The sequence below is a fragment of the Callorhinus ursinus genome, unplaced genomic scaffold, assembly GCF_003265705.2.
Source record: "Callorhinus ursinus isolate GAN/ISIS: 27379988/994484 unplaced genomic scaffold, GSC_fseal_2.0 scaffold116, whole genome shotgun sequence".
In the NCBI taxonomy this organism is placed as follows: Eukaryota; Metazoa; Chordata; class Mammalia; order Carnivora; family Otariidae; genus Callorhinus; species Callorhinus ursinus.
In genome coordinates, this window is record NW_027397178.1 from 476,315 (window position 1) to 499,082 (window position 22,768).

General features: G+C 39.1%; 2 protein-coding genes across 2 annotated transcripts; both read right to left on the bottom strand.

Annotated features, from left to right (window-relative positions):
• Positions 1-5,714: 5,714 nt before the first annotated feature.
• LOC112833266 (olfactory receptor 11G2-like) lies at positions 5,715-6,743 on the bottom strand. Its single transcript, XM_025884332.1, has one exon. The coding sequence runs from the start codon at positions 6,645-6,647 to the stop codon at positions 5,715-5,717; it is 933 nt and encodes a 310-aa protein (XP_025740117.1). The 5' UTR covers positions 6,648-6,743.
• A 9,684-nt stretch (positions 6,744-16,427) lies between these two features.
• On the bottom strand, positions 16,428-16,892 carry LOC112833229 (large ribosomal subunit protein eL32-like). Its single transcript, XM_073889731.1, has one exon. The coding sequence runs from the start codon at positions 16,866-16,868 to the stop codon at positions 16,473-16,475; it is 396 nt and encodes a 131-aa protein (XP_073745832.1). The 5' UTR covers positions 16,869-16,892; the 3' UTR covers positions 16,428-16,472.
• Positions 16,893-22,768: the final 5,876 nt, after the last annotated feature.

Here is a 22,768-nt window from a genome sequence, read left to right on the forward strand (position 1 = left end):
TATATATATATATATATATATGCCAAAAATAAGGGTAACTACTATGAAGGGATTAAAATATGACTCTAGGAATGAAAAATAAAAAATGTTTTTTTTAAAAAAGGGATTGATAAGATGATGGTTGAAAAAGAAAAATTAAAAAAAAACAGTTAAAAAAATTAACTTTGGTGAACTAATGAATCATGGTAAAAAAAAGCCATGATTTCTATGTGCAGTATTGCCCTAGCGCTGGAGTTCTCCTGTTCTCCTTGATCGGTAAACTTGGTTTTGGATTGCTGGCTGTTGGTGCTGATCTTCTGGGGGAGGGGCCTGTTGCCATGGTTTCCAAATATCTTTGCTGGAGGCTGAATTGCCCCACCCTTGTCGGTCCGGGCTAAGCAAGCTGCTGGAGTTTGCTCTTAGGAGCTTTTGTTCCCTGCAAGCTCTGGTACAGCTTTGGAGGACCAGGGTGAAAATGGTGGCCTCCCAATCTCCACCTGGAGGAGCTGAGAACTTGGGGCCCCACTCCTCAGTGCGCCCCCAGAGAAAAGCAGTCACTCCCATCTCCCTGGTCTCCGGCTGCACTCCGTGCTCACCCGGCCTGTGACCCAGTGTTTCTATCTCTGGCACCTAACCCCGTGTGGAGTCTCCAAACCCAGCAGATCCCTGTGGTGCACTCCCGCGCTGCTCCTCCCTGGGGAGGAAGGGGAGTCTCCCTGGCTCTGCCGCTTGTTGGGTCCCTGCTGGAGGAGCAGTGGCTCGAATGGGCCGCGGATCACAGTTTATGGCAACCCCGAGCTGAGAGCCCACGCCTCGGCTCTGTTTCTGCAGCTGGCTTCCCAGCTCCGATATCTGGGAGCTCTGTGGCACTCAGGAACCCCCGGTCTTCCTGTGATCCCGAGGGTCCTGAGGCCACACTGTCCCACGAGGGTTCCACCCCCTGCTTAGCCACTTGAGCGACGTCCCTCAGCAGAGCCGACTTCTAAAAGGTCCGATTTTGTGCTCCGCGGCTCTATCACTTGCCAGAAGCGGCCAACGGAGGCCCCCCTCCCGCCGTCTATCCTCCCGAATATCGCCTCAGATTCACTTCTCCGCACGTCCTACCTTCCAGTAAGTGCTTGCTTCTCTGTTCAGAGAGTTGTTGCTGCTCTCCTCTTTGATCTCCTTTTGAGTTCGTAGGTGTTCAGAATGGTTTGATCCCTATTCAGCTGAATTCCTGAGACCAGACGAAATCTAGGTCTCCTACTCCTCCGCCATCTTGCTCCGCCCCCCATCTCTACTTATACCATTTAATAAAAAGAAAACACTTGCAATTTTATTATGCATCTCTACTATGAGACTGTGAGCCCTATGAGGGAAGAAAATGTCTCTTATGAACTTATGTATCAAAATTTATTTCCTGGTTCAATGTCTGGTATTGTAGGTGCTCAACAACAAAAACAAGAGTATATAGTTGACCAATGAGACGGAGGATGTCTAAACATAAATGTGATACGGTAGTTACAGGTTGTCACAGTATATTTGTAGAAGCTCTAAAAGGAAAAAGACATGTCTCATATTTTGTATGAAGTGCCAGAAAGTCAGAGTGAAAAAATGTTAAGATGCTCTTTGGACTCATCTTCAACTTTTTAATAAATGAATAGGCTCCTAAGGACTCCTAGAGTTGTTGAGGGGGATGGGGGAATGATTTTCTAGATCTAATTATTAGAAAATTCCTCTAGAAAATTATTCTTTGTTTAAAAACAACTTTATTATTATTTATTTTAAAAAATTAAAAAATAAATGAATTAAATAAATTTTTAATAAATAATACATAATATTTAACTGAGGGTTTTAGACGGGTGAGGGGTGGGGGGATGGGTTAGCCCTGTTATGGGTATTAAGGAGGGCAAGTACTGCATGGAGCACTGGGTGTTATACAAAAACAATGAATCGTGAATCACCACATTAAAAAGTAATGATGTAGTGTAGGGTAACTAACATAACATAATAAAATAAAAAAATTTAAATAAATTTTAAAATTTATTTTTGAATAAACAATACAGGCATATACCAAAGAATTTAAAGAGTTCAAAAGGGTGTATGAAGCAAACACCTCCTTACTCTCTTGTTTCTCAGACAGCAAATTCTCCTCACCTGAAGCAATCCCTATTATCCCTGGATCTCTTTCAGGAGATAGTCTATACATTTACATGAAAGGTAGTCACACTTAGCTACTTGCCTTGCTTTCTTCACTCAACAGTATATCTTGGATGTCAACTATACTTCAAAAATAATAAGTGGGGAGACGAACCATGAGAGATGATGGACTCTGAAAAACAAACTGAGGGTTCTAGAGGGGAGGGGGGGAGGGGGATGGGTTATCCTGGTGATGGGTATTGAGGAGGGCACGTTCTGCATGGAGCACTGGGTGTTATGAACAAACAATGAATCATGGAACACTGCACCAAAAACTAATGATGTAATATATGGTGATTAACATAACAATAAAAAAATAAAAAAAATAAAATGCCAAAAGAAAAAAAATAATAATAAGTCCCAAAATATAATATATATTGGTGACATTATATAACATTACATATAGAACTACTTCACATTCTATAAGTTTGAAGACAGTATTCCATTGTATGACTGAACTTATTTAACTAGTCTTCTATTAATAGGAACTGACATTTTTCTCAACATTTTGCTATTACAACAATACTGCAATGAATATTCTTACACTTTCACCATTTCCCACATGTGTGAGAATAGCTGTAGACTGAGTACCTTAGAAGTTGGATTGCTGGGTTACAGGGTGTATGACTTCTAAATTTTGATCAAAGTTGCCTAATTGCCCTGTATAGAGCTTGTAAAATTTATTCTCCCACAAGCAAGTGTGAGGGAAGCCATTTCATTATCCACAACCACACAGTGGTTATCAAACTGCTTGATCTTTGTTGCTCCGGTGGGTTAAAAATGAGATACCATTATAGGCTTATTCTACCTTTATCTTTTTATGAATGAATTAGGGCTCTTTCCATATGTTTAAGAATCTTTTCTGCATATTGTCTATATCCTTTTACTTATTTTCCTATTGAGATATTGTTCTGTTCTCCTATTCATAGAGTTTTATGTATATTAAGGAAACAAACATTATTTAACTGGCAGATGATTGAGACTTCCTAAATTATTGATGGGAAAATAATTGAAAAGTCCTAAAGATAGAAAGACAGGATTAGTTGGTAACAAAAAAGCAACTTGGGCTAGTGAAAAGGGTGGTGGATAGGAAATTTTTGTTTTTTACCATTAAAGTTATTATCCTCAACATGCCACTCCTGATTCCCAACACTTATTTTCTTCATCTGCAGATCAGATCATTGAAATGGTAAAGACATTTCAATATTAAGATGACCTTTCATTTAGGACCTAGGAGGGAGTTCAAGGAGAACTAGTCCAGGTGACTAATATAACTCCTGGGTAAATATATTTACTGATGTACAATTGCTGAGCACCTCCTATACAGGAAAAAAAAAAAAAGCCTAAATCTGTTCTCTGTGGTTCTGGTATTACCTCTTATTTTACGGTAAGCAGGACTCCCCCGCTCCCACTTCTCCTTGGGAATCTGCAGCTGCTTGCAATAAAAAGAAAAGCAGGTCTGTATCCCAAACTTGTGTTTATGTCAGTCCCTATATCCACTGTTCTCTGATTTGTCTCTGCATTTTTGCATGGTTTTTCTATGCAAAAAGAAAAGGAAAGTGAAGGAAGTGAGACCATGTGGAATTTAATGCAATTAAAGTAATAGAAAAGAATCTCTGGTTTTGTCATGACTAAGCAGCTTGTATTAAACTAAGCTTTCCACCAAAAGTAACCATAAAATGTGGACAGAATACGTAACACAATCATTTGAAGGCACTGGAGAACAGTCAACACAGACAAGACTTCAGAGATTATGGTTCTAAGAAGGGAAGAACAAGGAAACGAGTTCTACATTTACCTTGGGTACTTTTTCTTGAGGATGTTTGACAGTTCACTGGGTGGGGGCAATATGGGGATATGGAGGCATGTGGGAAAGAATGGGGGGAAGGAAGAATAAAGTCTCAGCAGAAAGCAGTAATTTCACTGAGCTGAGATGATAAAGGATTTGGTGTTTGTGGCTGCTAGAGAAGCTGGAGTTTGAGAAACAAATCCTGGAGAGAGGAGAACCACAGAGAAGTGAGACTCAAAATATGAATGCAATATTCCTTCAAGGCATTTATTGATTGTTAATCCATTAATGTGCATGATGAGATTTCAAGAAATCTAGCAGAAAGCAAAACTGGGAGTTTAAAGAACTGAGCAGAGGTTTCAGGAACATGGGGTTCAAGGAGTACAAAAATAGGAAGCCAGTGTGCACTAAAGTGGATGGGCCCTGAAAACAGCCCAGGCTTGCAGATGAGACTCAGAAGACTGTGTTCCTGGAGTATGAGTCACGTTCCAGGAATAAAGGCAAAACTGGCCTAGGCTATTTTTATACTTAAATTATAGTCCTTAAATAAAATCAAAATGATCTACCTCTACTTTCTCTACTGCTACAAGAAAACTTTTGGTGATTTACCACACTTCTTGTCTTCAACAATTTTTGAAATATAATGTTTAGCTTCAATTTAAAAAATTGCATGCTAAGAAACAGGACAAATGATCAAGAACCAGGGGAAGAAATAAACAACAGTCACATGCTTACAGGTGCTTAAGGTTTTTGGTCAGTACTATGATGAATAATTTTTGGGAAAAAATTACCTTTTTTTTTTGATGCTCGACATCTCTAATCATCAGGGACAATGAAAATCAAAACCACAATAAGATATCACCTCACATCTGTTAGCATGGCTAAAATCAAAAACACAAGAAACAACAAGTGTTGGCAAGGATGTGAAGAAAAAGGAACCCTTGTACACTATTGGCAGGAATGCAAACTGGTGCACCCACTGTGGAAAATAGTATGGAGGTTCCTCAAAAAATTAAAAATAGAAATACCATATGATCCAGTAATTCCACTACTGGATATTTAAACAGGGGAAACAAAAACACTATCTCAAAAAGATATACACATCCCTTTGTTTATTGCAGCATTATTTATAACAACTAAGACATGGAAGCAACCCAAGTGACCAACAACAGACAAATGGATAAGGAAAATATACACAATGGAATATTACACAGCCACAGGAAAGGGTGAGATCTTGCCATTTGAGACAACAAGGTTGGACCTAGAGGGTATTTTGCTAAGTGAAATATGTCAGAGAAAGACAAAATGCCATATGATTGCACTCATAAATGGTATTTTAAAAATGAATAAACAAAAAGCAGAACCAGACCTATAAATATAGAGAACAAACTAATGGTTGCCAGTGAGGAGCAGTGTGGGGGTTGGGCAAAATGGGTGAAGAAGAGAGGGAGATACAGGCCTCCAGTTATTGCAATGAGTAAGTCACATGAATAAAAAGCCAGAGCATAAGGCATACAATCAATGATAATGTAATAACGATGTAATGAGACAGATGGTAGCTATATTTGTGGTGAACATAGTATAATGTATAAGCTTGTCAAATTGCTGAGTTGTATACCTGAAACTAGTGTAAAATTGTGTGTCAACTATGCTCAAATTAAAAAACTAGTTTTTTTTAACCTGAAAATAAGTTAAATACAATTTTTGCAAATAAGTTAAATATAATATTGGGCTCTAATTTCCCAAGAGCCTTTTTGATTAACACTTTTTATGTTCCCAGAAGTTTATGCATGGCATTTTTCATATCTTTGTTCCTAAGACTATATATCATGGGATTAAGGAGTGGAGTCATGACAGAATAAAAAAGAGTCACAATCTTCTGTGTTCCAGCTTTATGCTCAGATGTTAGGTTCCCATACATGATCAATACTGAGCCATAGAACAGTGAAACCACAGCCAGGTGAGACCCACAGGTGGAGAAAGCCTTTCTTTTCCCAGCTGCTGAAGGGACTTTCAGTACTGCTCTTAAGATCAAAGTATAGGATCCCATGAAGAAGAGAAAGAGAATGACGAGGGGCAGAAGACTTAAAGTGGAGAAGGCAAGCTCTACCACAGTATTTTTGCAAGTGAGTGCTAGAAGAGGACCTGGATCACACAGGAAGTGGTCAATGGTCCTGGATCCACAGAAGGACATTTGGGAAATGATGATGGTGGGAATCAAGAACCAGAAGAAACCAAGTATCCAGCAACTGACCACAAGATTGGTGCAGAGATTTCCTGTCATAGTGGTTGGATAGTGGAGAGGCCGGCAGATGGCAAGGTACCGATCAAATGCCATAATAGCCAAGAAAAAGCATTCCGTAGAACCCAAGGAGAAGAAAAAGTAGAACTGGAGAAAGCACCCAGAGAAGGAGATGACCTTGGTGTCAGAGAGGAAGTTGGCCAACATGTTGGGGACAGTGGAGGTGACATACCAGATCTCTAGGAAGGAGAAGTTGGCGAGGAAGATGTACATGGGAGTGTGGAGTCTCTGATCCCAGTACACAGCACAGATGATCGACCCATTGCCCATGAGGGTTAGGAGGTAGACAACAGAGAAGAGCAGAAAGAGGAGGATCTGCCCTTCCCTGGAGCAAGGGAAGCCCAGGAGGATGAAGCCAGTGATGGTGCTGGAGGTGTTGGGGGTGTTGGAGATTTTCATGGGTCTGGGAGCTGTGAAAAGACCATCAGATTATTGAATGACAGTGTAAAGACAGATGGGGACCCAGATTATATTTAAACCATCTTGGGAAAGAAAATAAAGACCTGTATGTTAATAGTTACTTTTTTTCTTTGAAGCTGAAATATTGACCTGGGTTGATTTTTATTCTCATTGACTTTTTCACTGTGAACTCAAGACAACTTTGGTTAGAATTGATAAGGAGGTCTTGAAGGAGAGTGTTGCAGAGGTGTTTTAACAATATATTAGACCTTATATTTAATAGAGTTTCTATCTACCTACCTACCTACCCTCACAAAAATGGAATTTTTTCTATTTTCAGAAGAGGTGACATCATTGCAGTTGTGGCAGAAACTGCATCAAACTATTACGTAACACAAACTTGGAACTTTTTTGAACTCTTTTACATGATTTTTGAAACTGGCCTTATTTAAAACCAAGTGATTAACTTAATTTAACAGTATTACACACCAATTTTATGTGTAAAACAGTCAAGCCAACTGGAGGGAATTAGCTTTAGTTTCTGTTGTGTTAAAACAACAATTGTAGCCGTCCACAGTTGACCAAGGCGAGAGAATTGTTAATGAGCCATGTAGAAACAGGTCTGTGCTTACCTGAAAAAGAGATATGAATTTGCCCAGTTTACAGTTATGGATATAATTCTATTCCAATAATATAAACTATGGATATTATTAATAACATGGAATTCTAAATAGTGATGGATTTGTAGGGGATGCGGAGCTAAAACTTTACCCCATCCCTCAGTAACTACTTAGGATGATCTCAAGGCAGAGTGGCTTTTAAAGGTTGAATATTACATACTGTGCTTTTCTTTTGTTCTAAATGAGTTAGAATACCTTTGTTAATCATTTATGCACTCAGGCCTTGGAATCAACTAGAACCCTCTGTAAATAAGTATATGAATAAGCAACAGAAAAATCTGTGTCCCCCCCCTCCTTTGATGTTAAGTCCATATTTTGCTTTTTGAAATTTGGCACAGGGACCCAGGGAGTCTAATAATTTCTTACTGTGAGTAGTAAAAAGTTCTGAGAAAACTGTAGGACCAAGAGCAAAAGGTGACAGCAACCAGATGATACTCCTTCTCTAGTATTAGTTGTGGGGGCTTAGAGAGTTTCACTGGAAGAAGAATACAGTTGTGTAAAGGGGGGTGAGAGGGGATGAGACTGGAGGAGTTACAACACAATAAATATTCTTTTAAAACCCTTTCTGGGTCATTTCAAACTTAGGATCCCCTGATTCTGCTGGCATGGGGGATTCTTGGGGCTAATAACATCTCTACAGATCTGTCTGACTCTATTTAACATCTATAAATTGGAATAGGGTTTAATGAACTCTGCTCTTGGTGGGGGAAAGTGAGCTAGATTCTTCTGGTACCTGCACTATGAACTTCTGTTTCCTGGAAGTCTTTTCCTTTTCTGCTTTTAAACTCATTTGTGTAGGGACCTAACAAATTTCTGAGACCACACATTTATCTTTTAAAAGGGAGTTGGAAGCAGACAACAGAAGAGTGTAATATTTTTTTAAAGTCACTCTGTACCAGCTTCACTCATGATTAAGGATGTTAAGCATTTAGCCTTTTTTTGCAGCACACCCTGCAGTGTGTTTTCAAAGTTATGTTGGAGTCACATGAGCCTGCTGATTGCTAAAGAATAAAAACAAACACACAGGAAGCATTCTGCTATGTGTAAAATCCTTGATGGATTCTAAGAAAAGGTTAAGTCTACAAGTCTAGTACCAATTCAGAGAAAGGTAACTTAATTATGATCAATTAAAAACAAGGGTTACTGGGCGCCTGGGTGGCTCAGTTGATTAAGCGACTGCCTTCAGCTCAGGTCATTATCCCAGGGTCGTGGGATCAAGTCACGTGTCAAGCTCCCTGCTGGGCGGGAAATCTGCTTCTCCCTCTGACCGTCCCGCCTCCTGTGTGCTCTCTCACTCTCTCTCAAATAAATAAATAAATAAATAAATAAATAAATAATCTTTAAAAAAAACCCACAAAGTTTACTAATAATGATTAGTATTTTTGACTAGGGTTGTTTTGCTGGTATTTGTGAAATTTCATTTTAGGAGCAAGCATCTGCTCAACAGTCTAATAACGGGCCCTTGGATTAAATGTCTAAGAACTCTTTTTTTTTTCGCCCCTGGTAGAACTTACTTCAGTGTGGTATTTCTTCCCTTTCTTTTACCCTCACATCTCATTTGTCATCAATGGCTGTTCATTTGTCTCCAAAATAAGTCTCTTGTCCACCTACTTCTCTGTAGTTCAGGCTGTCATCTTTTCTCCGCTGGACCACTGTGATGCTGTCCTGACTGCCTCCTGCTTCCACTCTTCCCCTCTACAACCTGCTAAGCCTGCCACAGCCAGAGTGACTATTTAAAAAAGGAAAATCAGATCAGTCCTTTTCCCTGCACGCAGACTTCTGTTAACTTCCCAAAGCACTTAAATAAAATCTCCAAACCAGGGTCTTTGATTTGACCCTGCTTAACATCTCCAGCTTCATCTCATATTCTGTTAATCAAACACACACACATATACGTACTTTCTTTGTCCCTCATACACAAATGTCCCCCCCCAACATACACTGTTGTGCAAAGGAAGTGTGCAACAAGGACTTCAAATATAAAATAAGGTTCAACAAGCAGAGGGGTTGCAGAGTGTGCCCTTCTCTGTGCTGCTCTCACTGGAAGGTGTACATATTTGGATTATACCTACACTAGCCAGCATTTCAGTAGAGACAGACCCATTTCTATAATGTTTACACCAAAGGTCAGCAAATTTTGTCTTAAAAATTTTGGCTTGCAGGGGCACCTGGGTGGCTCAGTCAGTTAAGTGTCTGCCGTCAGCTCAGGGCATGATCCCCGGGGTCCTGGGATCCAGCCCCAAGTCAGGCTCTCCACTCAGTGGGGAGTCTGCTTCTTCCTTTCACTCTCCCTCTGTGCTCTCCCTCTCTCTCAAATAAATAAAAATCTTAAAAAAATTTTTTTGGCTTGCAGGTCACGTAGTCTCTGTCACAGCTACTCACCTTTGCTGTTGTGTGAAAGCAGCTGTAGACAATACCTAAATGAATGCACTTGACTGTGCTCCAATAAAATGTTATTTATGTCCACTGAAATTTGAATTTCATGTAACTTTCATGTGTCACAGAATGTTATTTTTATATTGATTTTAAAATTTAAGTTAAAAATGTAAAAATTCTTCATTCACTGGCCATATGAAAACAGACACCAGGCCGGATTTGTTCCATTGGTTATAGTTTACTGACTCCTGCTCTTCGTATTTATTAACAGGAAGGCAAGGACCATCCATTTGACTGGAACGATGGCAGCTTAGTCCAACAATAATGACCTTTTAAGAAAAGAGGGGTCAGCAGTTGGAATCGACCTGTTCTGAGCAGACCTGTATGGACAGCTTTCTGCTAAATTACAAAAATGAATTCATAAAGCTATCAGGATCCTTTTTCTCTCTGTCTCTGCACACACACACACACACACACACACACACGTGCACACAATAGTCCAGAAATATAACATTGGCCTTCTTCTAGTTTCTGGAAACAGTCAAGTACTTTCCTGACTCAGGCTCTTTGTTTTTGTCCTTCAAGTTCGCTCTTTATCCCCAGTACCCAGCACAGTCTGAAGAAAAGAGTATTTTGTAAATATTTGTTAAAGAAATGATTATCTACACTGTTAGAATAGATAGATGATAGATAAATATTTACCAATTACTTTGTTTGAACTTCAAAAATCCTGTGAGATGAAATTTTAGGAAATGAGATGTAGAAGAAAGACTCCAAATGACCTGAGACTACCAGAGCTTTGGCCCAGACTTGAGAGGAATTCTCTTCAAAGGAAGCAATTTGAGATGGAATGTTCTGGATAGTAGGACATGTTCCACCCCAAACCCAGAGGTTTCCTGTCTGACTGCTAAAGATAGTTGTGGTCCCACAGCTCTGGATGTTGAAGTAGGAGAGAGTGGGATGGAAATTCTAGATTCATTGTCAGAACAGAATTGCTTAGTGGCTCTAGTGGAGGTTTTTGTTTTGTTTTGTTTTTTAATCTTTATAAGCTTTGATTTCTTTATATGAAAAGGGAGTAGCAGCATATGATTTTTAAGCACTTTTTATTATAAAATGCTTACCCCTATTCCAAGTACAGCAAAAGTACACATGCTATGAAGACTTTATAGATCTAGAGGCAATATTTTAGTCACATTTATATCTCAGATAAAATATCACTTGGATAGATTGTTGCTTATACATGAAAACCAAAAGATCGAGGCCAACTATCTTTCAGGGCAATTCTCCCACGCTGAGAGTCTGACAGAGCTGCCCTAGAAAACAAGAAGGGTGTGAAAAATGATTCTCTGTGTGCCGTCATGATTTCATGCTTGATCTAAGTAAATTGACAGTGGGTGAAAAAAAGATATTTCTAACAAGACTGCATTGTTACTCACCTTGTATTAGTTGGCTTCTCTGTACAGAGAGCGGCAGTGTTTACCTGGTGTGGGGCTTTGGTCAATGGCAGAAAGATTCTCCAGACTCAGTTTTAGAAAGTGCTGTGTCAGATGTAGTGCACGTATGGATACAGTGCTGTCAAAGCTGTGTTAGGTATTCAGGATGTGTAGAGTGAGTTAATTGACAAAGCCAAACAAAATAAACTACACTCTCACCTTCATTATACCTTGGAAAGGTTGGGATAGACCCAATCTAGGACAGCCAGGTCCTGAGCTGTAAGATGATAGAAAGATGTTTCTCTGATATTTCACCTCCCTAAGGCAGGTCTGAGAAGACACGATGGTAGGGAAGTACTATTGGCTTGCTCTCATAACAGCACATCCATCTACATTTGGTTTGGACAGATTATCACACCTGTCCCATTTCTGCAAAGCCCTTGAAAATAGGAACAGTGTTCTCATTTATGAGAAGTGATAGGCAGCAAAGCATAGTAGAAAAGCAAAGTATGTGGAGTAAGTAGCCTAGGGTTTGAATTACAAATCATTTTTTACCAACTGTGTGAACTTTGTCAAGTCAATTATATAAATCATTTCCCAGTTTGTTCATTTGCAAAATGGGCAGAGTAACACTTTCACCAAGGGGTTGGGGACTCTGAGATAACATGTGGAAGAACCTTATCTAGGTCCTGACACACAAATGTTTAGGAATTGTTAGCCATATAATTTGTACCTGAAGCAAAGTGAAAGGGAGCCTTGTTTAGGTGGTAGTAGTTTTCCTAGCTCTTTTATGTTTATTTTCTCCTTTAAGTGTTACATCATTGCTTTCAAGGGGACAAATGGGGAGTCCAAACCTGAAGATTCTCTTACAGTGTCTGATCTTCCTGGAGAGGAGCGCGGGTATCTTCTACAATAACCATCAGTGAGAGAAGGTGTAGAAATAGGGTGATCTCTTGGTGTTTGCTGGCGGTTGGAGGGATTATAAGCAGAGCCGCCAGGGAGTGAGCCCTGCTCCGTGAGGATCACCTTTCCACTTCTAGAAAGAGAACAGTGTCAGGAGACTGTTCTGTGCTAGTTCTTTCCTTCCCCCAGGGCTTGCCTTCTCTGGACACCCTGAAGCCTTCCACCTTTGTTTCCTAGTAGAGTAGAAAATATTACCTTTTCCAGCCCCAAAGTTCTCAGGGATGACATGAGATCTAGCCAACTTCCAAACCCACTCAGAGCATCTGCCAGCTACCCAAGGGAAAGTCTATCAAAGTAACAGAGGGTGTGGTGGCTGTATGCAGGAAGCTACTAACTGGGCCTCTAGTGAGTGGTGTGAATCATGGGTTTTAGGGACAGAGCTGCTTCTGATTTTCCAGAAAGGAGAGGTGGGGGAAGGTGTGATGAGATCTCAGGCATAGAGGGCTATGTAGTTGCAGCAGGAATTAATCTCCTTGGCTCCTACTTGGTTTCTTTATAGATCTTTTCCTTTCTTGTTTATGGTTGGGCTCTGTGAGCCTGAAGCAGCTGAATCTTAGGGCACACTTCCCAGGTCCAAGAGAGGCCAGAGCAGGGCATTTCACAGTTCCACTTCAGCAGCTGTACCTGGGAGTTGGGCTCTATGCCTTCCTCATCTCTGATGGAGTGTAGGACTTTTAGCACAACTCATTATCTGTCCCTCTGTTTCCAACTGTGGAAGGAAGTTCATCTTCAAGACTTACTAGTTCATTTTGCTTCCTTGTTTGAACAGCTTTAATGTTTCCCTCTGTCCACAACACCAGACTCAAAACTGACAAGAACAACTGCAATTCAACTCTAACATTATTATTATTCCTGTTGTTGTTTTTCTTTTCCCCACCATTTCTTAGAGATGTCCTTGTGTCATGGCCACATCAAACTACTTAGGCATGCAATGGAAGATTGTATATATATTCATGGAGTGAATAATATCACCTTCTGAAAAGTAGACAAGAACATTGCATTGGTGACTGGCAGTGGGAGAGTTAAGTCCTGTGGTGTGAGGGACCTGGGGAGATTTTTACTCATGCAGATAAAGACAGCTGATTTATGACGTGTCCTCTTTGTATTCTTTGTATTTCTTTTGTTTTGTTTTGTTAGCCTCTCCTCGCATTGATCCCCTCAGCCCAGATATTTTCTCACAGAATTCTTGGAGGTGGTATTAGTACAGTGTAACAGAGGTCATTGGTTCCCTGTCCATATTCCCTCCATATTTCCTCCTTTGTGTCACTCAAGTGTACCTGCCAACATCCACGTTTATTTCCCAAATGTTTTTTGTTGTTGATTTTGTTTTCTGACTGGGAAACCTGCTTTGTCTGCCTGTTCTTCATTCTTCCAGTCCAGAAGTTCTGGGAAGCTAATGACGTCTGCGCTCCCTAGAAGCCCTCAACCATGGACATGTGGGCAGTGGGATATCAATATTCCAGCTCCCTTGCTCCTGTAGTGGGATAACTCTGGGATGTCTACTTGGCTACTCTGGGGTTCTCCAGAGGGATTAGCTCCAGCTACCCACAATGGTAGCTGGCTTGAAAACGTACCTTTTTTATTGGAATACTTCCTTGTTTCACTTTTCTCTGTCAATGTTCCCTTCATTACCCAAATGAACTACTTGTACTGGAATCCTCGTCTCAGGATTTATTTCTGGGGAGACCAGCAGAGACGTAGGGGCAAGTACATTATGGCTCTACCACCATTTTTAACAATGTTTTGATAAGCAAATTTGTTTCAAGTTTCAAACTACCACTAAACTTTTTTTTTTCCCAATTAAACTTTTTGACAATTTCAATATTGTCAGATGGGTGCTATTCTTTATAATGGTTTCTTTAAGAATATTATTAACTTTGTTTGGAAAGGTGAACTATGAAAGTTTATGAAACAAAAACATCAGTAATTTACCCTGAAAATTCATCTATAAATAGCTGTCCATAGTATCCACTCTACACCTTTTTAGTAGAAAGAACAAAACATTTTTGCTTTACCTAATTCTGTCATCTCCTTTTCATTGGTCATAATAGTGGGACAAGATCAGATTTTGGGCAAGTTTTCTGCTTTTCTTTATGATAATTATGAAACTAAACTAGCATAGCCACTCAGTTTAGTTTTCACCGATAAACTTTGGTCAAAATTGAATTTTTTTGTTTTTTTGCTTTTGAGTTGTAGAAGTTCTTTATGTATTTTGGGTTTTAACCACCTGTCAAATATATGGTTTGCAAACACTTTGCCATTCTGTAGGTTGCCTTTTCATTTAGTGTATTGTTTCTTTTGCTGTGCAGAGGCTTTTTAGTTTGATGTGGTACCACTTGTTGCTTTTTGCTTTTGTTGCTTTTTTTGCTTTTGGTATCCTGTCCAAAAAATCATTGCCCAGACGAGAAACTATGTGTGGTTAAGAAGCTTTTTCCTTATGGCTTCTTCTAAAAATTTTACAGTTTTAAGTCTTATGTTTATCTTTAAACTGTTTGAGTTGATTTTTGTGTATGATGTAAGTTATGGTTCCAATTTCATTCTTTTGCATGTGGATATCCAGTTTTCTCAACAGCATTTATTAAGGAGACGATCCTTTCCCCGTTTGGTATTCTTGGTCACATTGCCAAAGATTAGTTGACCTTATATGCACAGGCTTATTAGATGTGTATTCTTTCAACTTTGTAAGCTTACTGTTATAATTTTGAAGCTTACTACAAAGTTGAATGTGCTGTCTAATCCTTTATTTTCTCATCTGCTGGCTGAACTGGATAATAGCATGCTGTACTTTCTTTTCCGAAGTAGTCACTTACACAGTCAAAACAGAAGATGTGTTCACATCCTCCTCAGCACCTGGGTTCCTGCAAAATAGTGTTACAATCCGAATCTTTCAGGTTCTCATCCAGTTGGTTGTATCAGTTTCTTATCGATGCTACAACAAATGCCACAGATTTAGTGGCTGAAAACATGCAACTGTATTACCTCAGAGTTCTGGAAGATAGAGTCCAAAATAGGTCCACTGGACTAAATTCAAGATGTCAGCAGGACAATGTTCCTTATGGAGGCTGTAAGGGAGAACAAATTTCTTTGCTCCCCCCCTTTTTTTAGCTTCCAGATGTCTTCTGCATTATTTGGCTCATGGCTTCCTCTTCCATCTTCAAAGACATCTTCAAACCTCACTCGAACTCTAATCCCTACTTCCATTGTCATATTTCCTTCTTTGACTCTTTTCTCATGCCTTCCTCTTACACTTATAAGGACTTTTGCAGTTACATTGGCTGCCCATATAAACTAGGAGAGTCTTCCCTTCTCAAGATCCTTAATTCAATTATATTTTTTCAAAGTCCCTTTGGCTATGCAAGGTAACATATTCACAGGTTTAGAGATTAGAGCATGGATATCTTTGGAGTGTCATTATTCTGCCTACACTGGCCCAGGGCAGTGCAGATATAGACTCAGTTTTTATAATCTGCCCAATCCATGGCAGGCTCAGGCAAGGCTGGTTTCAGAAAAGGATTCTGGGTTGTCTTTCCTGGCTTTACCACACCTTCCCAGCCAAACTCTCCAGAAAGCCATGTGATGGGCATATTAAGATCCTGAGCAGAGAGGCTTGGAGGGCTCCAGAAATTGTCTCAGTGTGTCCTGGATATTATTTTGCAATCTGCATTTTCTGAGGAGCTCTCAGAGGAAGGAAAGTTACTATATTCTCTGTTGTACCAAAGAGATCAAACTGAGCAAGACCCTCAGCTTTTTCTTTTCTCTATCAATTTGTAGACAGACATTTTCCTAATCTGCCTACTTTCCTGCCCCCCTAGGAATTTTTTTTGCCATCGATTAACTCTCTAGATTTAATACTGAGAAAGTTAATGAATAATAAATATTCAGACATTGTGAATACAATTTTTATCAGAAAGAATTAAGTGAACTGTATAGTTATTGAGGTTTCATAATAGGTGAGCAAATATAAGATATATCAATTCTTCTTTAAAACTAGGAGTCACTGAGCCAAATTTATTATATTTTATTGTTAATATAATAATATACTTAATTATAATTTGAAATTCCTCTTAATTTACTCAGTACTTAATGCAGGTAATTAGGAAAAGCAAAAAATGGAAAGAAAAAATCAAGTATACTTTTACTAGCGAGACCAGTTATCATTGGTATATTTCTTCTAATATTTAGCATTCCTAAGGATTAGATTTTTTCTTTTTCTTTTTTTTACACAGAGGATTAACACTGTGTTTTCAATATTATATCCGATTTACCTAGAATTCTTTTTAGCCATTTTCCAGTCATAAACATTTAAGTAAACATTTTTTTTAGGTTTTATGGTTTTATTAACACAAATATGATGTGCACAACAAGCTGTCTATTCATTTTCTTTGCTGTGCAGCCTGGCGTTGGGATTGGTGACTCTGATTGCCAGCTGGGCTGGCAATAGCTTTGCGGTTCTTGGAGGAGACATTGTGAGCAATCTCTGCACAGTAAGATTTGTTGCACATCAGCAGCACTTCAAGCTCCTTAACGTTGTGGTCTAGGAACTTCCAGAAGCCACTGGGCAACATGTGCTTTGTTTTCTTGTTGCTCCCGTAACCAATGTTGGGCATCAAGATCTGGCCCTTGAATCTTCTGCGCACCCTATTGTCAATGCCTCTGGGTTTCCACCAGTTGCGCTTAATTTTGACATAGCGGTCTGACTGGTGCCGGATGAACTTCTTGGTCCTCTTTTTAATGATCTTGGGCTTCACCAGAGGTCTGAGGGCAGCCATGATGCCCAGTAACAGATGGCTGCCACCTCCACAGGCAGCGCTGAGGAAGAGCTTTAAGTAAACATTTTTATTGGTTGTAAACTTTGAGCATTAAGAATGTTTTCCATATATGATATTGTTTATAACTCATTTATGACAAAATGGCAGTGCTTGAGGGTATGTGCTTTAGCTCAGAAAGACTTGGGTTTGCATTCACCTGTCTTTATTATTAGTTGTGTGCTTTTGGGCGGTTATATTCTTATCTAAACTTTAGATTCCTCTCTGTAAAATGAGTATAATAATAGTGCCTATTTCTTGAGGACTAAAAGAGATAATGCCTATAAAGTGTTTAGCAGTGGCTCATATATAATCAGCTATCATAATGAAGCAACATAGATAGATGGAATTCAAGTACAGGGGTTCAAATTTTGGCTCTAAACTCACTAACACTCCTGACCAAACCATTGAAAAACTTGCCCTCTTTTCCTCATATATAAAATGGAAGTAACAACAGTGACCCTCATAACGTTATTATGAGGTTTAATAGCGCTAATACCTAGAACAATGCCAGACACACAGCAAGTGCCCAGTAAATGTTAGTTGTTATTGTCCTTGAAGACTATTGTTTATGAAGAGTTGCTTCTTTGGCAAATAATATATTATATGTTAAAGAAAAAGAAGAAGATAGTAGGAAGGGAAAAATGAAGGGGAGGAATTCAGAAGGGGAGACGAACCATGAGAGACTATGGATTCTGAGAAACAAACTGAGGGTTCTAGAGGGGAGGGGGGTGGGGGGATGGGTTAACCTTGTGATGGGTATTAAAGAGGGCACGTACTGAATGGAGCACTGGGTGTTATACGCAAACAATGAATCATGGAAGACTACATCAAAAACTAATGATGTATGGTGATTAATATAATAAAACAGTAAAATTATGGTTGAAGAATTAAAAAAAGTGTTTCTTTGGGATAGGTTGATACTTATGGATCAAAGAATATGTACATCAAAAAATAGAAAAGTCCTTCAGGGAGGGAGAACAAAATATTCTTATTTTTCAAAGACAGTAAATCTCATGTCATTATTTCCTTTAAGATATTCCTCATTCCATCTAATATTCTTTTTCATTATAACTTATGCTATGACATGGTGGCTCACATACTTTACCTACACAGTGTCGAGTGTATCCACCAGGGTCCTATCAGGGGACAGAAGTTCATTCAGAGGACACAACTTAAGAGACTCTAATGAAGAGACTTTGTATAAAGGCACAGACAGAGTTAAGACAATCCAGAATGGATAGTGAGCCACTCAGAGACTAGTAACATGGAGAAACTATTATTACATAAGACCTGAAAATGTCAGAAGAGGAAATAGTGTTACAGGAGCCCCATGAGAGCTGGGGTGGTAAAGCAGGTGTCATCTGAGAGAAGCTGTAGTCATAGAGAGATGCAGCCATTGCTAGAACCAAGTAGTGAACACAGAAGAAATATACTGTCCAGTCTGAGTCATAATATTTGTAGGGCCCAGGGCAAAAGTACAAGTGGACTTCAACATAAAATATGTCTAAATATTTAAAAGTTGAAAAACTAACAGTGTTCTGTAAAATATCTGCTATCCTTCTACATTTTCAGGTGTACTTTGTATGGACTTAGAAAACTAGGTTCAGATGTAGAATTCTCAGATTTCTGGGAGTTTCATGCAGAACTGTGGTGTGGAGAGAGCTGACCCCTGACTCCAGGCCCTCGCTTGTGTCTCACTCCTTTCTCTTCCTACCCCTGAATCTGTTCCACAATGTGAGGGGCCCTCACATACTCACATAGGAGGACTCCTAGCTTGTATACCTAGCTCTGTCCATACCCCTTCAAATAAGCCCCTGTTGTCACCTCTGTGATCTATGAATGTACACACAGACTGCCATTCAGAAGATAGACTGAGGGAAAAGGTTCACATGGCTGTGGAAGTGGGCTTGGGGCCATTAGAGCAGGGAATTCCAGAGACCTGGGTACTCAGAGCTTGATCTAGAAAGGGAGAGGGTGCAAGCACTCTGTGGGAACATCTTGTTCATTGTATAGTCAGTCACCTCACCATTAGGAAACTGAAGGTGAGCAGAGTGGGACACTCTAAAGCACAGGAATAATGGGCTCCATTTGCCTGGGTCTATGGGCTGTGTTGAAGCTAACTTCTCTCTCTTCCTTCCCTCTGATCTCCTGATGGTGTCTCCCATTAGCTTTATTTAGTGGGAAGCCATATATAGTGGAGCTTGTGGGATGAAGTGCCTTTAGTGGACAATAGAGAAGAGCACAAAGAGGAGGATCCAAAACTCCTCAGGGTAAGAGAAGTCAGAGTGTTAGCATATTAGAGGTGTTAAAATGTTCATGTATCTGTGAAATGTAAGAAGGCCAGCAGTTCATGAATGTTAATGGAATGACCTAGGGTTGTCATTCTGTCATCCCATTTACATCAAGCTAGGTGTTGCAGCAAGACTCTACTGCCTCATTTGAGTGTTGTAGTAGGGAATGGCATTTCACTTCTGGCTGCTTTTTTTTTCTGATTAATTTTATTTTATTATGTTAATCACCATACATTCCATCATTAGTTTTTGATGTAGTGTTCCATGATTCATTGTTTGCATATAACACTCAGTGCTCCATGCAGTACGTGCCCTCCTTAATACCCATCACCAGCTAACCCATTCTGGTGTTACCCTCAGTTTCTTTCTCAGAGTCCATAGTCTTTCATGGTTCGTCTCCCCCTCCAATTGCCCCCTCCTTCATTTTTCCCCTCCTACTATCTTCTTCTTCTTCTTCTTCTTCTTTTTTTTTTTAACATATAATGTATTATTTGTTTCAGAGGTACAGGTCTGTGATTCATCAGTCTTACACAATTCACAGCGTTCACCGTAGCACATACCCACCCCAATGTCCATCACCCTGCCACCCCATCCCTCCCACCCCCCACCACTCCAGCAACCCTCAGTTTGTTTCCTGAGATTAAGAATTCCTCATATCAGTGTGACTCCCAGCTTCTTTATCTTCTCCCTTTGAAGAATCGATGAACAAATTCTATGTATATTGACTGTTGAGTTAGAGCAGACATGTGCAACAGGCACTTGCTCAGGTCCTTGCCATAGGTTATTTGTCACTCACTGACTGTGGGTGTCCAGTCGGGAAATAGAATCAGATTGGCTAGCTATATAAGAATACAAAGGAGTTTTGGAATTAATTGGTTTAGATGTTTCTGATAGTATGTCTAAGTGATGTGAGATTGACTGATTACCATTTTATTCAGGGCCTGCATTAATTCCCTTATTAAACTTATTATATTAATTGTTTGACTTGACAATTAGGGCTAACTGTCTCTCTGGCTAAGCTAGATATGGCCTTTGTCATGAATTACAGCCTCAGTTCAGAGAAGGCAGATCAAACCTGACTTAGCCTCAGTAGAAAATATCCTAATCTCCTGCATATCACTGGCTCTCTATCATGGCCAATGGCTGGTACCTGAACATGTTTCCCTATCCTATCATCATGACTTGGTGGCTCTGGGCATTGTGGTTTGTCTTTGTTTACTCACTGGTGTTCTTATATGCTTAATCTTCATTTTCTTTTTTTCCTAATATTACCGATCACTTTCTGTGTGACATGAACCCACTGTTGCTCTGTTGTGTACCCCCATGTCCATCATGAAATATGTATGTCATTCCCGAGTCCCACCTCTGGGAGTTTAGTTAAAATGTAGATAATTATTACATCATGACATTGATATATTCTATAGTAATACCAGTCTTTTTTTTTAAAGATTTATTTATTTGAGAGAGAGAGAGGGGGAGTACACAAGCAGGGGGATTGGCAGGCAGAGGGAGAAGCAGGCTCCCCACTGATCAGGGAACCTGACATGGGACTTGATCCCAGGACGTTGGGGTCATGACCTGAGCCAAAGGCAGACACTTAACCGACTGAGCCACCCAGGTGCCCAGTAATGCCAGTCTTAAACCCTCTCATTTCTAGCTTTCTTGACAATAATATGAATCTTTCCCTCAGTCATGTCTTCTGTGGAACGAGAATTAACCAAAGCTCATAAATTGCTTTTATATGGCCCAGTAGCTCCATCTCTTCCTGTTTCGGTAAAGAGGCACATGGGACAATAATCCTCTTCTGACAGTTCAAATTGACCTGTCTTTATTCCTTATACATCTCTAGCTATTAGTACAAAATAAGATATTCTATATATGTAATCACATCTTAGTGAAGAGACTATAAACAAAGATGAAATGATGGATTAGAGGAAAATATTTGCAATACATTTGACAGATAAGGGTTAATATCTACAATAAAGGTTTCTTAAGAAGATTATAACTAATTAAAAATGGATAAGGTGTCAATCGACAGATGAATGGATAAAGAAGATGTAGTATGTATACACAATGGAATATTACTCAGCCATCAAAAAGAATGAAAGCTTGCCATTTGCATTGATGTGGTTGGAACTAGAGGGTATTATGCTAAGCAAAATAAGTCAGAGAAATATAAATATCATATGATTTCACCCATATGTGGAATTTAAAAAATAAAACAGATGAATATAGGGGTAGGGAAGGAAAAATAAAGTAAGATAAAAACAGAGAGGGAGGCAAACCATAAGAGACTCTTAGCTACAGGAAACAAACTGAGGGTTGTTGGAGGGGAGGTGAGTGGGGGGATGGGATACGTGGGTGATGGGCATTAAGGAGGGCTCTTGATGTAATGAGCTCTGGGTGTTATATGCAACTGATGAATCACTAAATTCTACCCCTGAAATTAATAATATATGTTAACTGAATTAAAAAAATTTAAAAAATGGATAAGGATGCTAACAGGCAAATCACAGTAGAGAAAATCCATTGGCTAATGACATAAGAAAAAAAATGCTCAATCTTATCACTATTAAAAGAAATGCCAATGACATTCATTACCAATGGGTTGTCTCTTCTGATGGATCAGGCTGGCAAAATTTAAAGCCTTTATATCAGTTTCTAGGGGTGAATGGGATACTCATATTACTGGTGGAAATGTGATTGTGAATAGCCTTGAGTGAAAGCAATATAACAATATTATGTGTTATACAAAAATAGACTCCTGGAAATCTATCCCATAAAAATAAAGATGCAGGTACTTTAGAATGTGTGTGTGTGTGTGTGTTGCATCATTGTTTATATGGACAAAGATAGGAAGTGAAGTTATGCATATAAACAGAGAAACAGCTGGGTAAATTGTGCTAAATGGACATTTAAATGGCTAATAAGAAGGAGTTAAAATTTATAGTAGTTGAATTTGAAGGAATCCATCAACATAATGTTAAGTGAAAAAATCAAGATATAAAGAAGTTTATATTATATATTTCCATATTTTAAGATAATTGCACTAAATTTATGGGAGTATATGTGTATATTGTGCATGGTTATATAAGGTATATGTGGAGTATAAGTGTGTGAAAGTGTCTCTGTGTGTATAAATATATAATTACAGGGGTATGGAGAATAATATAGAAGGATATACATTAGGTTATTAATCTTATTTAAAAGAGTGTGAGGTGGCTGTGGAGAGAAGTGGGGAAGGAGTGAAGGGAGGAAGGAAGAGTAAGTAAAGAAAAAGTAAAGTAAAGAAAATAAGCAAAGGATGCCTTCCATAGAGACAGCAGCATGTCTGTTGTGACCATATATGTAAAACTATATGTGTGTGGGTATAAATTATATATATACATTAATATAAATTATATACTATATATAATATGCATATGCAGATAGACATATCTGAGGAGGTGGTTACCTAACATTTAATGATAGCTATCTTAGGATAGTGGGATTTTGGGTGATTTATATCTGCTTATACTTTACTATTTAAAAATGTTTATAATAAACAAGCATTGTATAAATAAAAGAAAA